This window comes from Aethalodelphis obliquidens, unplaced genomic scaffold (assembly GCF_003676395.1).
Source record: "Aethalodelphis obliquidens isolate GAN/ISIS:26980383/991018 unplaced genomic scaffold, ASM367639v1 scaffold3, whole genome shotgun sequence".
NCBI classification, from domain to species: domain Eukaryota; kingdom Metazoa; phylum Chordata; class Mammalia; order Artiodactyla; family Delphinidae; genus Aethalodelphis; species Aethalodelphis obliquidens.
Window position 1 is genome coordinate 49,446,546 of NW_020837947.1, and position 23,679 is coordinate 49,470,224.

Consider the following 23,679-nt stretch of genomic DNA (forward strand, 5'->3'; position numbering starts at 1 on the left):
GAAATAGCTGAGAACGATTTTAAATAACTGATGGCATTTAAATATCACTTACAACAAAGCCTGAGTTTATCTGACCAAGTATCCTCATTTTTCCCCCTCTCACCTTCTCAGCCACAATAGGCAGTGATCCAAACTTTGAATAAATATGCTGAGGTGGTCCTCTCTTTAAACATTTAGTTTTCTAAATATTGACAAGGGAAAAAGTAAACAAAAAAATATTTAAAAAGACATTTATCAAATGCAACATTATTAGCCATTAGGAAAATGCAAGTTACAATGAAACATCACTATACACCTATTAGAACAGCCAAAAAAAAAAAAAAAAAGTGACACCACCAAATGCTGGCAAGGATGTGGAGAAACCAGATCACTCATATGCACAAAATAATGCAGCCACTTTGGAAGACAGTTTGGAAGTTTCTTATAAAACTAAACATGTAGTTATCATATGATTTAGCAATTGCACTTTTAGACATTTATCCCAGAAAAATGAAAACTTATGTTCACACAAAAACCCATATACAAATGTTTATAACTGCTTTATTTGTGATAGCCTAAAACTGAAAACAATCCGAATATCCTTCAATAGGTAAATGGTTAAACTGTGGCACATCCATAACATGGAATACTACACAGAAACTTTTAAAAATGTATTAATACTTGGGTGGATTGCAAGGGAATTGGCTGAGCAAAAAAAGCCTCTCAAAAGGTTACATACTGGGCTTCCGTGGTGGTGCAGTGGTTAAGAATCCACCTGCCAATGCAGGGGACATGGGTTCGAGCCCTGGTCACGGAAGATCCCATATACCGCGGAGGAACTAAGCCCGTGCGCCACAACTACTGAACCCACGTGCCACAATGAAGCCTGTGTGCCTAGAGCCCATGTTCCTCAACCAGAGAAGCCACAGCAACAAGCCCGCACACCACAATGAAGAGTAGCCCCCACTAGCCGCAACTAGAGAAAAGCCCACGTGCAGCAACGAAGACCCAACGCAGTCAAAAATAAATAAAATTTTTTTAAAAAAGGATACATACTGTATGATTACATTTATATAGCATTCATGAAATAAAATTATAGAGATGGTAAACAGATTAGAAAATGCTAAGGGTTAGGGAGCAGGATGATGTGTAACTATAAAGGGATGGAATGAAGAAACCTTATAGAGGTGGAATAGTGCTGTATCTTCATTGTGGTGATGGTTACATGAATATACACATGTGATAAAACTATATAAAACTACATATACTCACACACACACATACATATACACACACAACTAAGTGAATAAAAAACGATTGAAATCTCCATAAGTTCTGTGTATTGTACCAATTTCAATTTCCTGGACTTTATACTATATTTATGACAGATGTTACCACTGGGGAAAACTGGTTGAAGATACATGGGACCTCCCTTTATATTTTTTTGTTATCTCCTGTGAATATATAATTTTTCAAAATAAAAAGTGAAAAACAAAAATAGACACTTATGGTTAGGATATGGAACAATGGTAACTGCTGATTGGAACATAAACTGGTCCAGTCACTTTGGACATTATCTCGTAAAGCTAAGGTGCATAACACTTATGGCCCAGCATCTTAGAGAAACTCCTGAACACATGCACCAAGAGGTATGTACAAGAAAGTTCTTAACAGTGTTTTTTATAATAATAAAAAGTGAGAAACAAACCAAATGATCACTGAAAGGAGAAAGGAAAAAATATTTTTATCAATAAAAAGCAGCAAACCATAGGTATATGCATCAATTGGAAGAATCTCATAAACTTAATGCTGAGTGGAAAAAGAAAGCTGCTGAAGAACACGAACAGAATAAGTCCATTTACATAAAGTTCAAAGCATAACCCTAAAACATGTATTTCTTAGGAATACTTATTTGGCAAAGTAATTTTTTTTAAAAAAGCCAGAGAATGATAAAAGCAAAATCAGAATTGTGGTTAATCCTTGGACAGAGGGAATACAATTTAGGAGAGATATATGCTGGGGCTTAACAGTGCTGGTAATGTTCTATTTCTTAAGCTGGGTGGTCACTATACCAAGTGCTAATTTCATTATTATCCTTCGAGCAGACATTTTTTGTTATATATACTCCTTCATGAAACATTTTTAAAAAGACACTGCTGAACTACATTCTTTTTTTTTTTTTTTTTTTGCAGTACGCGGGCCTCTCACTGCTGTGGCCTCTCCCGTTGCGAAGCACAGGCTCCGGACGCGCAGGCTCAGCGGCCATGGCTCACGGGCCCAGCTGCGGCCGGACCAGGGCACGAACCCGTGTCCCCTGCATCGGCAGGCGGACTCTCAACCGCTGTGCCACCAGGGAAGCCCTGCTGAACTACATTCTTAAAAGTAAATGATTTCACTATTTTTGTAGGAAGGATTGAACTAGGGTGACCAATTGTCTCAATTTGCCCATGATACAGAATTTTCAGTACTAAAACTAGGAAAGTCACAGGCAAACTGGGGTGAATTGGTCACTCTAGTTAACACTTCACCAAGAGAATAATCAATAAACTGACCATATTCCATAATGAAAACAAAATATTCCCAACTCTAAATGAAAATTTAGATATCTTAACTATTATAAACATTCAATTTTTTCTCTGAAAATTAAAGAAATAAAATGGCTTAGAGGTAGAGAAATCACAAGTTTGTGAGTCAGTTCTTATTCACTCAGAGTTGCCTGGTGACCCTGGACAACCATTCAACCTCTGTACTTCAGGAACGGTAATTTCAAGTAATGGAAAACAATGGTCTGATCTAAGGCTATTTCAAGCAGTTATAATTAAGAGTAAAAGAAATTTAATTCTTTTAGTTACTATATTGGATGAGATTTCTGATTGATTACAGTCTAACCTTTTAAGAGAATAATGAAAACGTCACAGGAAAGGCTTCCATCATCTTGCTTACCACATTCAAACAGCCTGATTCTTTACTTCCAAGCTCACCTTATACTGTTGTCGCTTACCGTCTAGAAGTATAGCTCTAATCATTTGCCTACAAGCCTGCAATGGTTCCCAATGACTTATAGAATAAAAGTTCAAATTCTTAACATGGCATTGAAGATCAGTCATAATGTCACCTCAAGCTATATTTTCAATTTCAGTCTCATATGACACCATCTCACACCCAGTACTGGACAATTACTTTTCGTTTCGTGGAAAAACCAACTATACTCTCAGACTGTAAAACACTTCTCCTCATCTCTATCAATACTTACTAATTTTCCAAGGCTGCCTTTAATGCTGCTTCTTGCATGACCCCTTCACATATTCTTTATCTATACAGCACCACAGTACTTTGTTTATACCTTCATTAAGTTTTTATTATACTCTGTCTTATATTTGTATATTTATCTGCCTCTCTGTAAATTCCTGTGTTATTTATCTTTTTACTACCTAAAGGTACTAGTCTATGTAAATCAAGATGTATGAATTGAATGAACTACATTCAGGATATGGAGTGTCAGTGAGACAAGCAGGACTCTCATAGAGGTCTCAAAATCAGATCCTACCTTCAGCAAGCAACTAAGTGTCCCTGCCATCTTTAAAGGGAGGCATTATTACAGGCAGATCCTATGAACTTGGGACTTGAACTAACTACTTTTTGAAAGTGATTTTGCTGTTACTTTTTCTTTTCTTCCAGCAGCTACCTTTTCTTTCCTTCATTTCTTTTACCTTGTTTCTCCCTGTACCTTATTAAAATTTTTTTTCCACTAACTCATCAAAGGATGCCATAAAACACAAATACAAAATTAAGTCAATAATTTTTCCACTTGCAAATTACTTATAGTGATTTTCTATTTGGCTTTGCAGCTTCTAATCTTCCTGTAGAGACAAGAAAGAAAACATACTCGAGGAAGGAAATAAGCTAAAAAATCAACATAAATTGCATTGGGAAAATGTTTTTCATTACTGTATTTTGCAAATTCTTTGAAAGAAAAAAATCTGTGAAAAATGCAGCCAAACTATTAAATAGTAACTCTTATTTATGGAATAAATGACTAGCTAAAGTTAAGTATAACGTTTCCTCCATTATCGTATCCATAGGGTGAGCCTATGGCAGTGGCCAGAACTTGCAAATAGCATGCCTGGTTCCCACAGCAAAGAACACACACAAACACTACATGCATATTGAGTAAACAGTAATGATGGTCATCAAAACTATAATTTCAGAATCATGAGATTAAAAGGGATTAACATTTTCTTTCTTACCATTATAAATAAGAAAGTTTAATATAATAAACCCCAAACATCAACTCATCTAAACAAAATATTATTGGTAAATCTATAAAGTACTTCCCCAATCTTTATTTTTAGGCAAATCCAAAGGCTATGAGCACAAAAAAAAATAAATAATTTACCTAGAGAAATGACTATAATTTATAATACAATATAATTTAATACTGTATCTTTGTCTTTTTATTGTGCATATATTATATAAAACTGCTTCTAGGATCTATTGTGCTTGTCAGTATCTATTGTGTTGTTTACTGCCTCTTTCGTAAAGTATCCAAAGTACATTTCTCTAACAGTTTAGTACTAGGAAAATGTTTGTCTTTCTAGAAAAACTGGAAGGCTTATTGTTATTTCACAAAGATAGACGTACTGCCTATTATATGCTCCTTTTTGCTTTGGCTGTTAAGCAAACTCAGAGCTAGGTTTTGCACTCAACTGCTGTTACTTTCTTTAACCTAGGTTTTATGGAATTTTCTGTCCTCACACCCCAAACCATCATTACTTGACTCATGTTTTTAGGCCCATTTCAAAGCATTGTCTTGTATTATAAATCTTTTCAAATTTTTTTTGGAAATGGATAGGTGTAAATATTAAAAAGGTGAAGAAATAAGTATTAGCAAGAAATAAGTATTAGCAAGATAAGAATAAAGTGTTTGCATACCTTTGAAGATTTCTTCTTTTCCTTGGAGCGCTTTGGATTTGATACTGAAGACATCAAAATTCTACTGATTTCAAGTTCAGTTTGAAGCTACAATATTGAAAAAAAATGTATTAAATTGATTTTTAACAAGTTCCTTCTTCTTCAAAAACATTATAATGAGGATCAGATCTCAATTTATAAAGACAAAATATTTTTTGAGGAAGAAAAGAAAACCTCAAACACTATTTTTTGTGTGAAAAAGTTACCAGGTCTACTGGTAATTACAATCATTTTCTGTTTTTAAGAGAATGAATTATTTTATATATCTCAAACTGAAAACAATCTATAGCAGGAATTGTTTCAACTGAGAATATATATGTTTGTCAGAATTTCAAAAGACCAAAAGATCTCTTGGCAATACATCCAAGTATATAAATATACTGGCTGACTTATTGAGAACTTCAGTATTATAGCAAAATGAGACAAAAAATAACAAGCTAGGAAGCAGAAATTAGAGTCTAGAATACAGGCTTCAGTTAATAAAGTACAATAAAACGTACATGATTTTAATGTGATAGATGATATAGTGCTCTATTTACCTGAGAAGCTTTGTCTTGAAAGAGCTTACGCTGATGTTCTTCTTCCTTTAGTTTTTCCTCTAAATGTTTAATCTTGCCCTGCAAAAGAATAAAAAATCTGGGATTATTATACAAAAACTAAAGCCAAATATCTTATATTCCTTTTCCAAATAGAGTCCTTAGGGTATTGATTCTTGATAGTTTGGTAAATTAAAGCAGAAAGTAAGAAAAAGGAATGGCAAAAGATGCTAAATTTTTCTTGGCTTTCTTCCTATGCTTCTTTACCTGCTATTATATACAAGAAGAACAAAGGAAAAGCAAAGAATGTATATGCATAGGCTCTTTTAACTTTCATCAACAAAATCATAATAATGAAAATTTGGGAGGTTTTAAAGGTCTAGAATGTCAAACAATTATAGTCTTGGGTCTCAATGTTTCATTCAAAATATAGACAAATTACAACAAACATCTATTTATGCTGTACTTAGGGAAACAACAGTAATATACATGAAATGATATGATTTGACTCATACCATGTATATACTGTATAACCTTATACACATAAGTATTTCATCTTATATCCATGGTGTAGTTTAGAATAGGAAGACAGTACTATTTCAAAGGGTGAGCTTCCTGAGTGTTGGAAAACTCAAGGAAGGCTTCACAGAGGAAGCAGGACTGGGAGAAAGTCCTATGAAATGGATAGGATTTGGGTGGAAAAGGAGAGGGTATTTCAGGACAGGATCTAGAATAGGCTTAACTTAATTGTAAGTGGTGAAAGGCAATCTTTTCAATATCCTTTAGGTAAATTACTTAACAAATGAAAATGTTCTGTCATTGCAGAAGAAACCAAAACTACAATTTCACATCAAAAGGCAAGCTCATTCATGCTGTGATAGAATATATTAACTTTTCATCTCTATAGGCAGGAATTCATATCTGGATTACTAAAAGTTGTTAATGAAGTTTTACGAATCTCATTTTACTGCATATTCACATACAGTGTAATTATGCTTAATACTAAAGATTTATTCCTGGCATCACCACTTCAAAGAAACAAGTAGAAGCTTACCTCAGCAGTTTTCTGAGTTGTTGTAAGTATAAAACATTCTTTTTCTAAGACATCAAGCTTTTCAAGTTTTGCTTGCAGCTTCATATGATCCTGTTCTTTTTCCCTTTGAAGCTGGGCCTGGAAAGGAAAAAAACAAAACCTAAGTTTGGCAAGTGATGCCAATGGCTCAAGAGTAATACAATTTCTAAGAATTCAAAGTATAATATAAATCTGTCATAAGAAACACGCACATACATGTACATACTTCAGGTGCTTATGAGCAAAAAACAAGAAAATAAAATACTTTTAAAAAACAAATATAATGTGTAAAAAAAGATATTAGATCAATGGAACAAAATCTTCTATGTATCTTTATATAGTATTTCTTACTATGGAAAACATCATCAGTGAAACGTGTATTAAATAAATAAAGGTGTTATTCACAAGGTGACCAAACCAGTCACTGATTTACCCCCTCTCTAACTATAACATAGCAAAGTAACTATCAGAGGAATAAAACATACAGAGAACTATCTTTTATTAACTTAAAACTGCTCTAAAAAAATAAAAAACTGAAACAACCAATAAACAGAGTCTTGGTGACCTGTGGTCTAACATTCAATTGGAGTTATAGAACGAGAGGAGAGAGAAGTCAGACAAGGATAATTATTTGAAGGATAATGGCTAAAAATGTTCCAATTTTGATGAAAAATATTAACTAACATATTCAAGAATCTAAAACAAACAAACAAAAAATAACCCAAGCAGAATAAATACAAAGAAAACCCCATTTGGGCACATTATCAAATGGTGGAAAACCAGTGATAAAAGGGAAAAAAAGCAGCCTGAGAAATAACACATTACGCACAGAGGAATGAAGATAACAATTCTCATTAGAAACTATGAAATCCAGAGGACAATTGAGAGAACAGCTTTAATGTGCTAAAAGAAAAAAAGCATCAACTAGAATTCTATATCCAGTGAAACTATCCTTCACCAATGATGGTGAAATAAAGCCTTTTCCAGACAAATACATGCTAAGAGAATTCCCAGCATACTTTTAAAAGAAGTACTTCAGACTAAAGGAAATGACACTAGATGAAAAATTGATTCTACATAAAGAAATAAAAAGCACTGGGAATGGTAAAAATGTGGATAAATATCTCGTTTCTTAATTTTCTTTAAAGGAAAACTGATCATTTAAAGCAGAAACAAAAACAATGTATTGTGAGTTATATAACATATGTAGAAATAAAATATATGAAAACTGTAGCACAAAGGGAGACAAGTGGAAGCATACTGTGGTAAGGATCTAATATTACATGTGAATGTTTTAATACTAATTCATGGCAGACTGCGGTACGTTAAGAACACATATTTTAACCTGTAGAGAAGGTGCTAAAAAGGAGAAGGAGAAGGGAAAAAGTACAAGAAGAGAAGTCAATAGAATATAAGAAGAAACCACTAGAGAACTTAAAAAATGTTTTTAGCTGAAAGATAATGAAAATACAAAATATCAAAATCTGTGGGATGCAAGTAAAGCAATGTTTACAGGGAACTTGATAGTTTTAATCACAAGATATAACATTTAAAAAGAAATAATAAAAGTTTTAAAATCAATAATCTAAGTTTCTAACATACAAAGGTAGGGAAAAAATAGCAAATTAAACCCTACGTAAATAGAAGGAAGGAAATAATAAAAATGAAGTGGAAATCAATGAAACAGAACACAAAACTTTAAAAAAAATTTTTTTTGAAAAAATCAATAAAGTTGATAAAGTGATAGGTAGAGTGATAATTTTAAAAAGAGCAAAAATACAACTTAGTAATATCAGGAATGAAAGAGGGACTTCTCTAAAGACACAAGAAGAAATGAAAATCTGGGTAGCCCAATCTCTGTTACAAATAAATTGAATTCATTATTCAAAAACACTTTACATTTAAAGAAAACTCCAGTCCCAGATAGCATCTATCAAATTTGAATTCTATCAAACATTTATGGAGGAAATAACACTACTCTTATACAAGGTCTTCCAGAAAATAGAAGAAGGAATCTTCCCAACTAATTTTATGAGGCCAACAAAACCATAACACCAAAACCAGACATTATAAGAAAATTACAAACCAAGATTCCTCATGGACAAAGGCACAAAAATAGTTAAGCAAAATATTAGCAAACTGAATCAAGCAATGTAAAAAAAGAATACTATTTTAAGATTGATTGGGGTCTATACCAGGAATGCAATGTTGGTTACCATTTGAAAATCAAACAGTGTAACTTACCATGTTAACAGAAGGAGTGAGAAAAATCATATGACCCTTTCACTAGATGTAGAAAAAGCAATTCACAAAATTTGATACCCATTCACAATAAAAGCTTTTAGCAAACTAAGAATAGAAAGTAATTTCCACACCTTGATAAGGAACAACTATGAAAAACCTAGAGGTAATATCCTAGTGAAAGACTGGCATCTTTCTCCCAAAGATCAGAAACAAAACAAAGATGTCAGTCCTTACTACTCCTAATTAACACTATACTAGCTGTAATAGCCAGAGCAATAAAGTATGAAAAAGAAATAAAAGCCAAAAAATTTGGAAAAGGAGAAATAAAGCTGTCTTTATTCACAGATGACATGATTGTGTATAAAGAAAATCCTTTGAAAATATGAAAACTACTAGAATAAATTTAGCAAGGCTGCAGGATACAAAGTCACATAAAAATCAATTACATTTTTATATGCTAGTAATAGAAAAATGAAAAAAAAGTCCAATATTGCTCATAACATTAAGAATACAAAGTTCTTAGAGATAAATTTAACAAAAGATGTGCAAGACCTCTCATAAAAACTACAAACCACTATGAAGAGAAAGTAAAGAAGACTGAAATAATAGAGAAATATACTATGTTCATGGATCAGAAGATTCAATATTTTCGAGTTATCAATTTTTCCCCAAATGATCTATAGATTTAACAATATCCCAATCAAAATCTCAGCAGACTTATTTTTTAGAAAATGTTACACTGGTTATAAAATTTATATAGAAGTGCAAAGGATCTATAATAACAACAAAAAGAACAAAGCTGGAAGATTCACACTACTTGATTTCAAGACTTATTATAAAGCTACATGGTATTAGTGTAAGAATAGACCAAAAGATAATACAGAGTCCCAGAAACAGACTTTTTCTATCTTTGCCAATTGATTGTTGACAAAGGTGCCCAATGAATTCAACAGGAGAAAAGAAATCTTTTAACAAGTGGTGCTGGAACAACTGGGCATCCACATGGAAAAAATTTAACCTTGAATATTTCCTCTCACCATACAAAAATTAATTGCAGATGGATCACAGGAAAAAAATGAAAACAAAAAGCTTTTAGAAGAAAATATTTTGGAAAACAGTTTCACAGTTTCTTATAAACATACACCTACCCTGTGGTTCAGCAATTCTACTACTAGATATTTGTCCAAGAGAAATTAAAACATATGGTAACAAAATAATTTGTACAAGAATGTCCATAGCAGCTTTATTCATAATATCTCCAAACTGTCCATAGCAGCTTTATTCATAATATCTCCAAACTTTATTCATAATATCTCCAAACAAGCCAAATGTCCATCAACAGAAAAATGGATAACCAACTTGTGGCATATCTATATAATGAAATTCTATACAGCAATAAAAGGAATGAACTACTGATACATACAGCAACATGGATTAATCTAAAAAACTTTATGTTAAACCAAAGAACCAGACACAAAAAAGTACATTTTCTATGATCCAATTTATATGAAGTTCTAGGACAGGCAAACTTAATCTGAAGTAAAATAAATCAGAATAGTAGTTGTGTTGTTGGGAGGTGGGTATAGAACAGGGAATAACTTGGCAGAGATATAAGAAAATTTCTGGGGTGATAAAAATGTTCTGTTGGACTTCCCTGGTGGCACAGTGGTTGGAAATCTGCCTGCCAATGCAGGGGACACAGGTTCAAGCCCTGGTCCAGGAAGATCCCATATGCCATGGAGCAACTGGGCCCATGAGCCACAACTACTGAGCCTGCACTCTACAGCCTGTGTGCCACAACTAAGCCCACATGCCACAACTACTGAAGCCTGCGTGCCTGGAGCCCATGCTCCGTTAACAGGAGAGGCCGCCACAATGAGAAGCCTGCACACTGCAATGAAAAGTGGCCCCCACTCGCCGCAACTAGCAAATGCCCACACACAGCAATGAAGACCCAACGCAGCCAAAAATAAATAAATAAATGAATTTATTAAAAAAATGTTCTGTTATTTGGTAGGACTATGGATTACATGAGCATATTCATTTATCAATAATCACTGAACTGTACATTTAAGACCTGTGTATTTCACTAGATGTAAATTATATACTTCAATAAAAACATTTAAAAAATGGTTAAAAGTCACTGATCTACAATTTTTAGCTAGCATAGGAATTTCTACGTTATTTTATAAGGTAAAATGTGAATAGGTGAATAGATAGATATCTTGTGCTTTTAATTGGCATTTCCCTGGTTACTAATGAGATTGATCAAGTTTTCTATAAATGTATGACCATTTGTGATTCCTTTTATCCTGCAAAATGCCTCTTCATAACTTTGCCCACTTTTCTACTGCTTTGTTACTTTTTGTATCTTGCCTAAAAAATCTCCCTTAACTCCAAGGTCATAAGGATATTGTTCCATATTTGCTCCTAAAAATTCCAACGTTTACTTTTAAGTCTTTAATCCATCTGGAATTGATTTTCGTGTATGGTAGGGATCAATTTCTTTCTGTTTTTTTTTCTCACACAGATAACCAATTTTCCCAAAACTGTTTTCTGAAGTCTCACTTTTCTCCAATGTTCTGCAGTGGCATCCTTGTTTTATATTGAGTTTCCACATAAGTGTGTCTGACTATATCCTATTCCTTTATTCGGGTGTCTATCCATACAAATATCATGTTAATTTTTATTTTAATTTTTATTTATTTTTTTGCGGTATGTGGGCCTCTCACTGTTGTGGCCTCTCCCGTTGTGGAGCACAGGCTCTGGACGCGCAGGCTCAACGGCCATGGCTCATGGGCCCAGCCGCTCCGCGGCATGTGGGATCTTCCCGGACCGGGGCACGAACCCGTGTCCCCTGCATCGGCAGGCGGACTCTCAACCACTGCGCCACCAGGGAAGCCCTATCATGTTAATTTTGATACCATCAATACAGTAAGACCTCACCTTATTCTTCTTCGGAATAGCTTGGCTACTCTTGGACCTTTCCTTTTTATATAAATTTTAGAATCACTTTTCCAGTTCCTTGAAAAACCTATTAAATTCTTGCCCATTAAAATCCAGTATTGACTGGTACTTTACCCATTTCCAACATAAAGCAAAGATCTTAGAACACTTAAACTATATTTACCAGTTCCCAATTTATGAGCTTCTGTTCTCATTAATTTTAATCCTTTATATATATTTAAATACATAAATAAAACATTATTATTGCTGTTTTATACAATATTCATTTAGATTTACCCATATATTTACCATCTTCGTTGTTCTTCATTCCTTCCTGCATCTCTGACCTTCCATCTAAGACACCTTTCCTTCTGTCTGAATAATGTCCTTCGGTGTTTCCTTAGAATGTATCTCCTAGTAACAAACTATCTCAGATTTTGTCAGTCTTAAAATGTCTTCACTTTACCTTTATTTCTGAAGGATATTTCCCCCAGGCATTGGACTCTAGATTGGTAGTTATTTTCTTTTACTGCCTTAATTATATCCATTTTCTTCCAGATTCAGTATTTTCAGTTGAGAAGTCCACTGTTACTTTAATTGCTGTCCTTTTGAACATACCCTTCCCCCCCGCCCAGCAGCTCTTAGGATTTTATTCTTGTCTTATTATTTCTTTTTATTTTTCCTACTTCGGTTTTATCTTCTTGAATCTGTGGTCTGATTTTTTTTAAATCAATTTTTTAAAATTCCCAGCCATTATCTCTTCAAATATTGTTTCTGTCCTATTCTTTCTCTTTTCCTTTTGGAACTCCAATCACAGATAAATTTGACCTCACTCTAACTTCTGCCTCTTACTCTCTTTTCTAAATTTACTATTGTTTTGTCTCTTCATTGATCTGGACAGTTTCAGCGTCTAGTTCACTAATTATCTCTTCTAATCTGCTATTAGATCCACCATTAAGTTCTAAATTTCACTTATTGTATTTCTTAGTTCTACAATTTTTATTTGGTTCTTTCTCAAATCTGCTCTGCCATTTTATGGTTTCTAATGCTCCACTGAAAATTTTGTTCCTATCTTCTGTCTCCTTGATTTTAGCAAGCATAATTATTTTAAAGTCTCTCTCTTCCAGAGCCAGTACCTAGCTGGAGATAACTTATGAGAGTGTTTATATAGTCTGTTATGTATGCTATCTCTTTTCATAGTGCTTTATCTCCTTCTCCCTGTTTATCTTTGACTGAAAGTTTCTCACTATGTAGAAGAGATGTTTATAGAAATAATTTGAGGTCCTTGGGAACATTAGCCATCCAGGATCACTTTAATCCAATTTCGGGGACTAAGATTTTCTGGATTACTCTGATAACCTAGAGCAGAGCTGTAATCTGGGTTGTTTTTCTTCTTGTTCACCATTACAAAGCATTCAGAGCACAGAAGATATACCACAGTTCCTACTCTTGGCAGGCCCTGGACTCTAATTTCCTTAGCCCCATAACCATGGCTTTCAAAAGTATTATTTAGCCTCTCAACAGACTCTTCTGGAATCAGAAATGCCCTAAGAAGGAAGGGACCTGAAACTAACCTCTCTAGAGCTCAACTTCTTTGGATTTAAGTCTGCACACAGATTTTTGAATTGGTGATTTTACATCACTTTGTTAACTCTACAATGCCTTTGTGTACTTTCTTTTCTTCCTTTCTTCCTCCCTCCCTCCCTTTCTTTTTAATTTTCTGTCCAGTTTTTTGTGTTTTCCTCTACAAAAAGGTTGGTCCAAATGACCTAGTATGTATCACCGTAACTGGAAATTTCCTATATACAGCTTTATATCCTATTTAAGATTTTTAATATGACAATCTTCCCATGACATTAAATATTCTTTAAAAACATATTATAGGAGGCTCGGGCTTCGGTCGGAGCGCAGGGAGAGGACTGGGGTTGGCGGCGTGAACACAGCCTTCAAGGGGTTAGTGCACCACGGCTAGCCAGGAGGGAGTCCGGGGAAAACTCTGGACCCGCCGAAGAGGCAAGAGACTTTTTCTTCCCTCTTTGTTTCCTGGTGCGAGAGGAGAAGGGATTAAGAGCGCTGCTTAAAGGAGCTCCAGAGACGGGCGCGAGCCGCGGCTAAAAGCGCGGACCCCACAGACGGGCATGAGACGCTAAGGCTGCTGCTGCCGCCACCAAGAAGCCTGTGTGCGAGCAAAGGTCACTATCCACACCCCTCTTCCGGGGAGCCTGTGCAGCCCACCACTGCTAGGTTCCCGGGATCCAGGGGCAACTACCCCGGGAGAACGCACGGCGCGCCTCAGGCGGGTGCAAAGTCCTGCCGGTCTCTGCCGCGCAGGCTCATCCCACACTCTGTGCCTCTGGTCTCTGCCGCGCAGGCTCATCCCACACTCTGTGCCTCTTCCCCGCCCCGTGCCTGAGTGATCCAGAGTCCCCAAAGCAGCTGCTCCTTTAACCCCGTCCTGTCTGAGCAAACAACAGATGCCCTCCGGGACCTACATGCAGAGGCGGGGTCAAATCTAAAGCTTAGCCCCTGGGAGCTGTGAGAACAAAGAAGAGAAAGGGAAATCTCTCCCAGCAGCCTCAGAAGCAGCGGATTAAAGCTCCACAATCAACTTGATGTACCCTGCATCTGTGGAATACATGAATAGACAACGAATCATCCCAAATTGAGGAGGTGGACTTTGAGAGCAAGATTTATGATTTTTTCCCCTTTTCCTCTTTTTGTGAGTGTGTATGTGTATGCTTCTGTGTGAGATTTTGTCTGTATAGCTTTGCTTCCACCATTTGTCCTAAGGTTCTATCTGTCCGTTTTGCTTTTTAAAAAATTTTTTTTTCTTAATAATTATTTTTTATTTTAATAACTTTATATTTTACTTTATTTTATTTTACTTTATCTTCTTTCTTTCCTTTTGTCCTTCCTTCCCTCCTTTCTTCCTTCCTCCCTCCCTCCCTCCTTTCGTTCTTTCTTTCCCTTCCTTCCTTCCTTTCTTTCTTCTTCTAATTCTTTCTTTCTACTTTTTATCCCTTTTATTCTGAGCTGTGTGGATGAAAGGCTCTTGGTGCTGCAGCCAGGAGTCAGTGCTGTGTCTCTGAGGTGGGAGAGCCAACTTCAGGACACTGGTCCACAAGAGACCTCCCAGCTCCATGTAATATCAAATGGCGAAATACTCCAAAAGATCTCCATCTCAACACCAGCACCCAGCTTCACTCAACAACCAGCAAGCTACAGTGCGGGACATCCTATGCCAAACAACTAGCAAGACAGGAACACAACCCCATCCATTAGCAGAGAGGCTGCCCTAAATCATAATAAGTCCAGAGACACCCCAAAACACACCACCAGACGTGGAACTGCCCACCAGAAAGACAAGATCCAGCCTCATCCACCAGAACACAGGCACTAGTACCCTCCACCAGTAAGCCTACACAACCCACTGAACCAACCATACCCACTGGGGACAGACACCAAAAACAACGGGAACTACGAACCTGCAGACTGCAAAAAGGAGACCCCAAACACAGTAAGATAAGCAAAATGCAAAGACAGAAAAAAACACAGCAGATGAAGGAGCAAGATAAAAACCCACCAGACCTAACAAATGAAGAGGAAATAGGCAGTCTACCTGAAAAAGAATTCAGAATAATGATAGTAAAGATGACCCAAAATCTTGGAAATAGAATGGACAAAATGCAAGAAACATTTAACAAGGACCTACAAGAACTAAAGATGAAACAAGCAACGATGAACAACACAATAAATGAAATGAAAAATACTCTAGATGGGATCAATAGCAGAATAACTGAGGCAGAAGAACGGATAAGTGACCTGGAAGATAAAATAGTGGAAATAACTACTGCAGAGCAGAATAAAGAAAAAAGAATGAAAAGAACTGAGGATAGTCTCAGAGACCTCTGGGACAACATTAAATGCACCAACATTCGAATTATAGGGGTTCCAGAAGAAGAAGAGAAAAAGAAAGGGACTGAGAAAATATTTGAAGAGATTATAGTTGAAAACTTCCCTAATATGGGAAAGGAAATAGTTAATCAAGTCCAGGAAGCACAGAGAGTCCCATACAGGATAAATCCAAGGAGAAATATGCCAAGACACATATTAATCAAACTGTCAAAAATTAAATACAAAGAAAACATATTAAAAGCAGCAAGGGAAAAACAGCAAATAACACACAAGGGAATCCCCATAAGGTTAACAGCTGATCTTTCAGCAGAAACTCTGCAAGCCAGAAGGGAGTGGCAGGACATATTGAAAGTGATGAAGGAGAAAAACCTGCAACCAAGATTACTCTACCCAGCAAGGATCTCATTCAGATTTGATGGAGAAATTAAAATCTTTACAGACAAGCAAAAGCTGAGAGAGTTCAGCACCACCAAACTAGCTTTACAACAACTGCTAAAGGAACTTCTCTAGGCAAGAAACACAAGAGAAGGAAAAGACCTACAAAAACGAACCCAAAGCAATTAAGAAAATGGGAATAGGAACATACATATCGATAATTACCTTAAATGTAAATGGACTAAATGCTCCCACCAAAAGACACAGATTGGCTGAATGGATACAAAAACAAGACCCATATATATGCTGTCTACAGGAGACCCACTTCAGACCTAGAGACACATACAGACTGAAAGTAAGGGGATGGAAAGACATATTCCATACAAATGGAAACCAAAAGAAAGCTGGAGTAGCAATTCTCATATCAGACAAAATAGACTTTAAAATAAAGACTATCAGAAGAGACAAAGAAGGACACTACATAATGATCAAGGGATCGATCCAAGAAGATATAACAATTGTAAATATTTATGCACCCAACATAGGAGCACCTCAATACATAAGGCAAATACTAACAGCCATAAAAGGGGAAATCGACAGTAACACATTCATAGTAGGGGACTTTAACACCCCACGTTCACCAATGGACAGATCATCCAAAATGAAAATAAATAAGGAAACACAAGCTTTAAAGGATACATTAAACAAGATGGACTTAATTGATATTTATAGGACATTCCATCCAAAAACAAAAGAATACACACTTTTCTCAAGTGCTCATGGAACATTCTCCAGGATAGATCATATCTTGGGTCACAAATCAAGCCTTGGTAAATTTAAGAAAATTGAAATTGTATCAAGTATCTTTTCCAACCACAACACTATGAGACTAGATATCAATTACAGGAAAAGATCTGTAAAAAAAAAATACAAACATATGGAGGCTAAACAATACACTACTTAATAACGAAGTGATCACTGAAGAAATCAAAGAGGAAATCAAAAAATACCTAGAAACAAATGACAATGGAGACATGATGACCCAAAACCTATGGGATGCAGCAAAAGCAGTTCTAAGAGGGAAGTTTATAGCAATACAATCCTACCTTAAGAAACAGGAAACATCTCGAATAAACAACCTAACCTTGCACCTAAAGCAATTAGAGAAAGAAGAACAATAAAAACCCCAAAGTTAGCAGAAGGAAAGAAATCATAAAAATCAGATCAGAAATAAATGAAAAAGAAATGAAGGAAACAATAGGAAAGATCAATAAAACTAAAAGCTGGTTCCTTGAGAAGGTAAACAAAATTGATAAACCATTAGCCAGACTCATCAAGAAAAAAAGGGAGAAGACTCAAATCAATAGAATTAGAAATGAAAAAGGAGAAGTAACAACGGACACTGCAGAAATGCAAAAGATCATGAGAGATTACTACAAGCAACTCTATGCCAATAAAATGGACAACCTGGAAGAAATGGACAAATTCTTAGAAATGCACAACCTGCCAAGACTGAATCAGGAAAAAATAGAAAATATGAACAGACCAATCACAAGCACTGAAATTGAAACTGTGATTAAAAATCGTCCAACAAACAAAAGCCCAGGACCAGATGGCTTCACAGGCGAATTCTATCAAACATTTAGAAGAGCTAACACCTATCCTTCTCAAACTCTTCCAAAATATAGCAGAGTGAGGAACACTCCCAAACTCATTCTATGAGGCCACCATCACCTTGATACCAAAACCAGACAAGGATGTCACAAAGAAAGAAAACTACAGGCCAATATCACTGATGAACATAGATGCAAAAATCCTCAACAAAATACTAGCAAACAGAATCCAACAGCACATTAAAAGAATCATACACCATGATCAAGTGGGGTTTATTCCAGGAATGCAAGGATTCTTCAGTATACGCAAATCAATCAACGTGATACACCATATTAACAAACTGAAGGAGAAAAACCACATGATTATCTCAACAGATGCAGAGAAAGCTTTCGACAAAATTCAACACCCATTTAATGATAAAAACCCTGCAGAAAGTAGGCATAGAGGGAACCTTCCTCAACATAATACAGGCCATGTATGACAAACCCACAGCCAACATCGTCCTCAATGGTGAAAAACTGAAAGCATTTCCACTAAGATCAGGAACAAGACAAGGTTGCCCACTCTCACCACTCTTATTCAACATAGTTTTGGAAGTTTTAGCCACAGCAATCAGAGAAGAAAAGGAAATAAAAGGAATCCAAATCGGAAAAGAAGAAGTAAAGCTGTCACTGTTTGCAGATGACATGATACTATACATAGAGAATCCTAAAGATGCTACCAGAAAACTACTAGAGCTAATCAATGAATTTTGTGAAGTAGCAGGATACAAAATTAATGTACAGAAATCTCTGGCATTCCTATACAGTAATGATGAAAAATCTGAAAGTGAAATCAAGAAAACACTCCCATTTACCATTGCAACAAAAAGAATAAAATATCTAGGAATAAACCTACCTAAGGAGACAAAAGACCTGTATGCAGAAAATTATAAGACACTGATGAAAGAAATTAAAGATGATACAAACAGATGGAGAGATATACCATGTTCTTGGATTGGAAGAATCAACATTGTGAAAATGACTCTACTACCCAAAGCAATCTACACATTCAATGCAATCCCTATCAAACTACCACTGGCATTTTTCACAGAACTAGAACAAAAAATTTCACAATTTGTATGGAAACACAAAAGACCCCGAATAGCCAAAGCAATCTTGAGAACGAAAAACGGAGCTGGAGGAATCAGGCTCCCTGACTTCAGACTATACTACAAAGCTACAGTAATCAAGACAGTATGGTACTGGCACAAAAACAGAAATATAGATCAATGGAACAGGATAGAAAGCCCAGAGATAAACCCACGCACATATGGTCACCTTATCTTTGATAAAGGAGGCAGGAATGTACAGTGGAGAAAGGACAGCCTCTTCAATAAGTGGTGCTGGGAAAACTGGACAGGTACATGTAAAAGAATGAAATTAGAACACTCCCTAACACCATACACAAAAATAAGTTCAAAATGGATTAAAGACCTAAATGTAAGGCCAGAAACTATCAAACCCTTAGAGGAAAACATAGGCAGAACAGTCTATGACATAAATCACAGCAAGATCCTTTTGACCCACCTCCTAGAGAAATGGAAATAAAACCAAAAATAAATAAATAGGACCTAATGAAACTTCAAAGCTTTTGCACAGCAAAGGAAACCATAAACAGGACTGAAAGACAGCCCTCAGAATGGGAGAAAATATTTGCAAATTAAGCAACTGACAAAGGATTAATCTCCAAAATTTATAAGCAGCTCATGCAGCTCAATAACAAAAAAAGAAACAACCCAATTAAAAAATGGGCAGAAGACCTAAATAGACATTTCTCCAAAGAAGATATACAGACTGCCAACAAAAACATGAAAGAATGCTCAACATCATTAATCATTAGAGAGATGCAAATCAAAACTACAATGAGATATCATCTCACACCAGTCAGAATGTCCATCATCAAAAAATCTAGAAACAATAAATGCTGGAGAGGGTGTGGAGAAAAGGGAACACTCTTGCACTGCTGGTGGGAATGTGAATTGGTACAGCCACTATGGAGAACAGTATGGAGGTTCCTTAGAAAACTACAAATAGAACTACCATATGACCCAGCAATCCCAGTCCTGGGCATATACCCTGATAAAACCATAATTCCAAAAGAGTCATGTACCAAAATGTTCATTGCAGCTCTATTTACAATAGCCAGGAGATGGAAACAACCTAAGTGTCCATCATCGGATGAATGGATAATGAAGATGTGGCACATATATACAATGGAATATTACTGAGCCATAAAAAGAAACGAAATTGAGCTATTTGTAATGAGGTGGATGGACCTAGAGTCTGTCATACAGAGTGAAGTAAGTCAGAAAGAGAAAGAGAAATACTGTTTGCTAACACATATATATGGAATTTAAGAAACAGAAAAAGGCATGAAGATCCTAGGGGTAAGACAGGAATAAAGACACAGACCTACTACAGAACGGACTTGAGGATATGGGGTGGGGGAAGGGTAAGCTGTGACAAAGCGAGAGAGAGGCATGGACATATATACACTACCAAACGTAGGTAGATAGCTAGTGGGAAGCAGCCGCATAGCACAGGGAGATCAGCTCGGTGCTTTGTGACCGCCTGGAGGGGTGGGATAGGGAGGGTACGAGGGAGGGAGACGCAAGAGGGAAGAGATATGGGAACATATGTATATGTATAACTGATTCACTTTGTTAAAAAAAATACACAACGAAAAATATATATTATATTATATTACTATAGAAAATATGGTCACCTGTTGTTCTAGGATCATATTCTTCTCTCGCTCTACGTTGAGAACCATTCTCTTTGTATATTCTAGTTGTTTCTCTAGAAGGGTACAGTGAGACTGGGCTGAGCTTAACTGCATACTTATATCTATGAAAAAGAAAAAGTAATGAGTCAGTTAGTTATCACATAGATCAGAGAGTTATAACAAGAAATGTATTCTATGAATTCAATCAACAGCTAAAAGTTCAAGAGTTCTTTAGTTCTAAATATTGACTCTCCCAAAGTTATGAACATATATTTTGTGTGTATCTCATTAATTATATATAACCAATTTAACGTTGCCTCCTCATAAACTCCCAGAGGGCATACTTCTGAAAAGGAAGGATGTCAGTAACCTGTGGGATAACAAAAAACCTGGCTCTTCCTGGGAAACAACACCATCTGGAAAATAGAGGACCTAAAGTCTCTTTCCTAACAATACATTTCTTCTCTTTCAGGAAACTCAGGTATATGCATTCTACCATTCCCATTTTCCTCTGTTCTCGACTACTAACTGCACAGTTAATTCTATTTATAATAAGCAACCTCGTTCTAATTCTTTAATTCGTTACTTTCCTCAGCTCTTTCTTCTACTTTTGTCCAATTACCTTGGGATGTTTTTTTTTCCTCCCCATTTCTTCATTCTATTTATAAGTTGAAACACAAATTTGAACCTTGTTTATGAGGGTGATGTAGTGTTACAAGGAAAAAAAAGCCACAATTTTTAAGTGAAATTATATAAAGAACTTATGTTCTAAATCTCTAAAACAGATGTCCAGAAGTCCTTTTCATAATTTCCACAGAAGCCTCCACCTACCTGTCCATTTCTTCCAATTAATCTTTTAAGTTAAATATAATTTTTTAAGTTAATTTTTATTGTTTTATGTTGTTTAATTACTAGTATTGCTTTATATTTTCTAATTAAAAAAAAAACTAGTGAAAATATGAAGTATTCCAATTATATTATGGGCTAATAACATATTGCATTTTGTTGGTATTCTGAAAATATTATAATTCTTAAACACAAGTTGTCTAATTTTTCTTTTAATCTCAAAAATTTATGAACAGGGATAACAGATATAATAGAGGTAAGTTCAAAATTACATCCATTTAATGCAAATACCAAAATGTCTGAGAACAAGCCCTCAATGTTCGAATGCATATAAGAACAAAGATATTTGAGTAAATCTTCTTAGACTGGGCTTATTATTTTTAAGTTGTAAACTTTGGTAACCACTTGTTTCTGAGAACTATTGAATGTTCTTACCTTTTTTCTGCTTTATTAGTTCCTCATGTGCCAGATTTCTCTCCTTTGTTTCATCCTCCAAGGCCTTTTTATACTGTGCCGCTTCTCTGGAAAGAATGTTCAGGTTATCTTCAGCTTGTGTTCTCTCTAACTCTAAACGATGAATCTTTTCCTGAAGAGTTTTTAAGGCTAAAATAAGAGCTGTTGAAAAAAAATTTGCTTGATATTTTAAGTGAGAATTTTTGAACACTTAACAATCATAGTAGCATATAAAAGTGAGCAGTATGTTTTTGTTAGTGAACCAAAAAAAATAAGTAATTTATATTCCTCATCAAAAAGAAAAATGACAAAACTTTAAAGAGGGACAAATTCTAACATATCTTACAAAAACAATATATTTATGATTGTATTTAGTACTTTCCTAAATTTGAGATATGAGAAAGCTAATAATCACTAAATTTAATAAAATAAATATATTCAAATTAAGGCAAAAAGATATGTATATATGTATATGTATATATGTGTGTGTGTGTATATATGTATATGGAGAGAGAGAGAGAGACAGAGAGGGAGAGAAAGGGAGGAAGGTTGGGAGGCATAAGAGTATGAGCATGGATAAAGAAAATTAAAATATAGTGCCCACTAATTAACAAGGAAACTTAGGTTTAAAGTTAAAAGTTTTTCTCAGTTCTTCATGTATTCAGTTTCAGTCAAACCAGAAACATTTATTGTTTCTTTGTCCAAGATATAATGTTAATAATTAGGACATATGAGATAGAACATAGTTTCTTCCATTAAGAAAAAATTACAACCTAGTGGTTTAACTGATGTCAGGCTTGAAAGATTATAAGTGTTACACATGTACTACTGTGATTTCTTTTCAGCTATATTAATATCTTCATGATTCAGATAAGCTCAGTTATAAAATTTTCAAATATTGTCTTACATTTTCTTCTCAGTTACAACTTTAAATTATAAAAAACTAGAGATAATTGAATATAAATAAATGTTATAAGTTAACTTTCAAATAGTTTATATCCAATTAGAAAGATGTCTGCTAGAGATTATTTTTTGATTTGGATTATTATTTCTTCAGTTGCTTTGCTCCACAAAGCCAGTCTATTTAATAATGGCAACCATTATTATAAAAGATTAAAAAACAACGTGACTATCATCATCTTAGAAAGTAATTTGTAATGGTGTAGGTATGCCTGGAGTCATAAATGTTTTCCTAATTCAATTTTAAGATCCTCCTAAGCTTGTATTTTAAAAGTTATATTACTTGTATTTTGTAGTTACTCCAATGTACTGGATTCATGAAGAATTTTCAAGGGTAATTTCAGATATATGAAATTACTGAATTTAATCCTTGACTAAGACAACTCTACTTAATTCATTAGTATTCTAATCATCTTGTTTATTAGAAGGATTCTGAAAATCTGACCTTTTATTCTTCAGAGAGTATTTTCCTATTTTCTAATGACGTTTTAATGATAAGCCTGTAATATGTGCTTAGCTGGTTATATTAATTTTCATCTTATAGCTGAAGAAGCCAAAATAAAAAAATGTTAAGTAACTTAAGTTTACAGAAACTTTAAGAAACAGAGTCAAAATGAGCAGTTTTACTAAGATTAGTTAAATACACAATCATCTTATTTTCTATATAAAAATGAAAAGTTTTGTATAACATACTTTGTACCATTCCCCTAATGTTAAATAAGATTTTTTATTAGCATTACCTTGGCTATTTGGACTACGAAGCATTTTAGGAGAGGTAACTTCTAAGTTCACAGAATAGTGAGTCTGAGATGATTCAACACTCTGGGCGATTGATGGAACAAACACTCTTTCTGGAGGTTTACGATAGCTTCCTACTATACTGTGCATTAATTCAGAATCCATTATCTGTACTTCTGTACTGTGCCAGTAAAGGAATAGCACAGTATAGCATCATTCTTTCCTATGTGAATGACAAAAACATTAGACAAAAATTCAGATGAA

The 23,679-nt window shown here is 35.0% G+C and overlaps 1 protein-coding gene across 4 annotated transcripts in view; it reads right to left on the minus strand.

Annotated features, from left to right (window-relative positions):
- Positions 1-23,679, minus strand: part of CEP57L1 (centrosomal protein 57 like 1) — a 61,652-nt gene that overhangs the window by 4,594 nt on the left and 33,379 nt on the right. For 3 of the 4 annotated variants that reach the window (XM_027089177.1, XM_027089181.1, XM_027089189.1), the window contains exons 2-8: positions 23,418-23,638; positions 21,700-21,879; positions 20,419-20,540; positions 6,541-6,657; positions 5,490-5,567; positions 4,912-4,998; positions 104-181 (exon numbers count right to left, since the gene is read on the minus strand). In XM_027089177.1, coding sequence (XP_026944978.1) covers positions 104-181; positions 4,912-4,998; positions 5,490-5,567; positions 6,541-6,657; positions 20,419-20,540; positions 21,700-21,879; positions 23,418-23,580 — 825 coding nt within the window. In that variant the 5' untranslated portion in view covers positions 23,581-23,638. Of the gene's footprint in view, positions 1-103; positions 182-4,911; positions 4,999-5,489; positions 5,568-6,540; positions 6,658-20,418; positions 20,541-21,699; positions 21,880-23,417; positions 23,639-23,679 lie in introns of those variants that run through there. The other variant, XM_027089196.1, reaches the window with a different exon arrangement.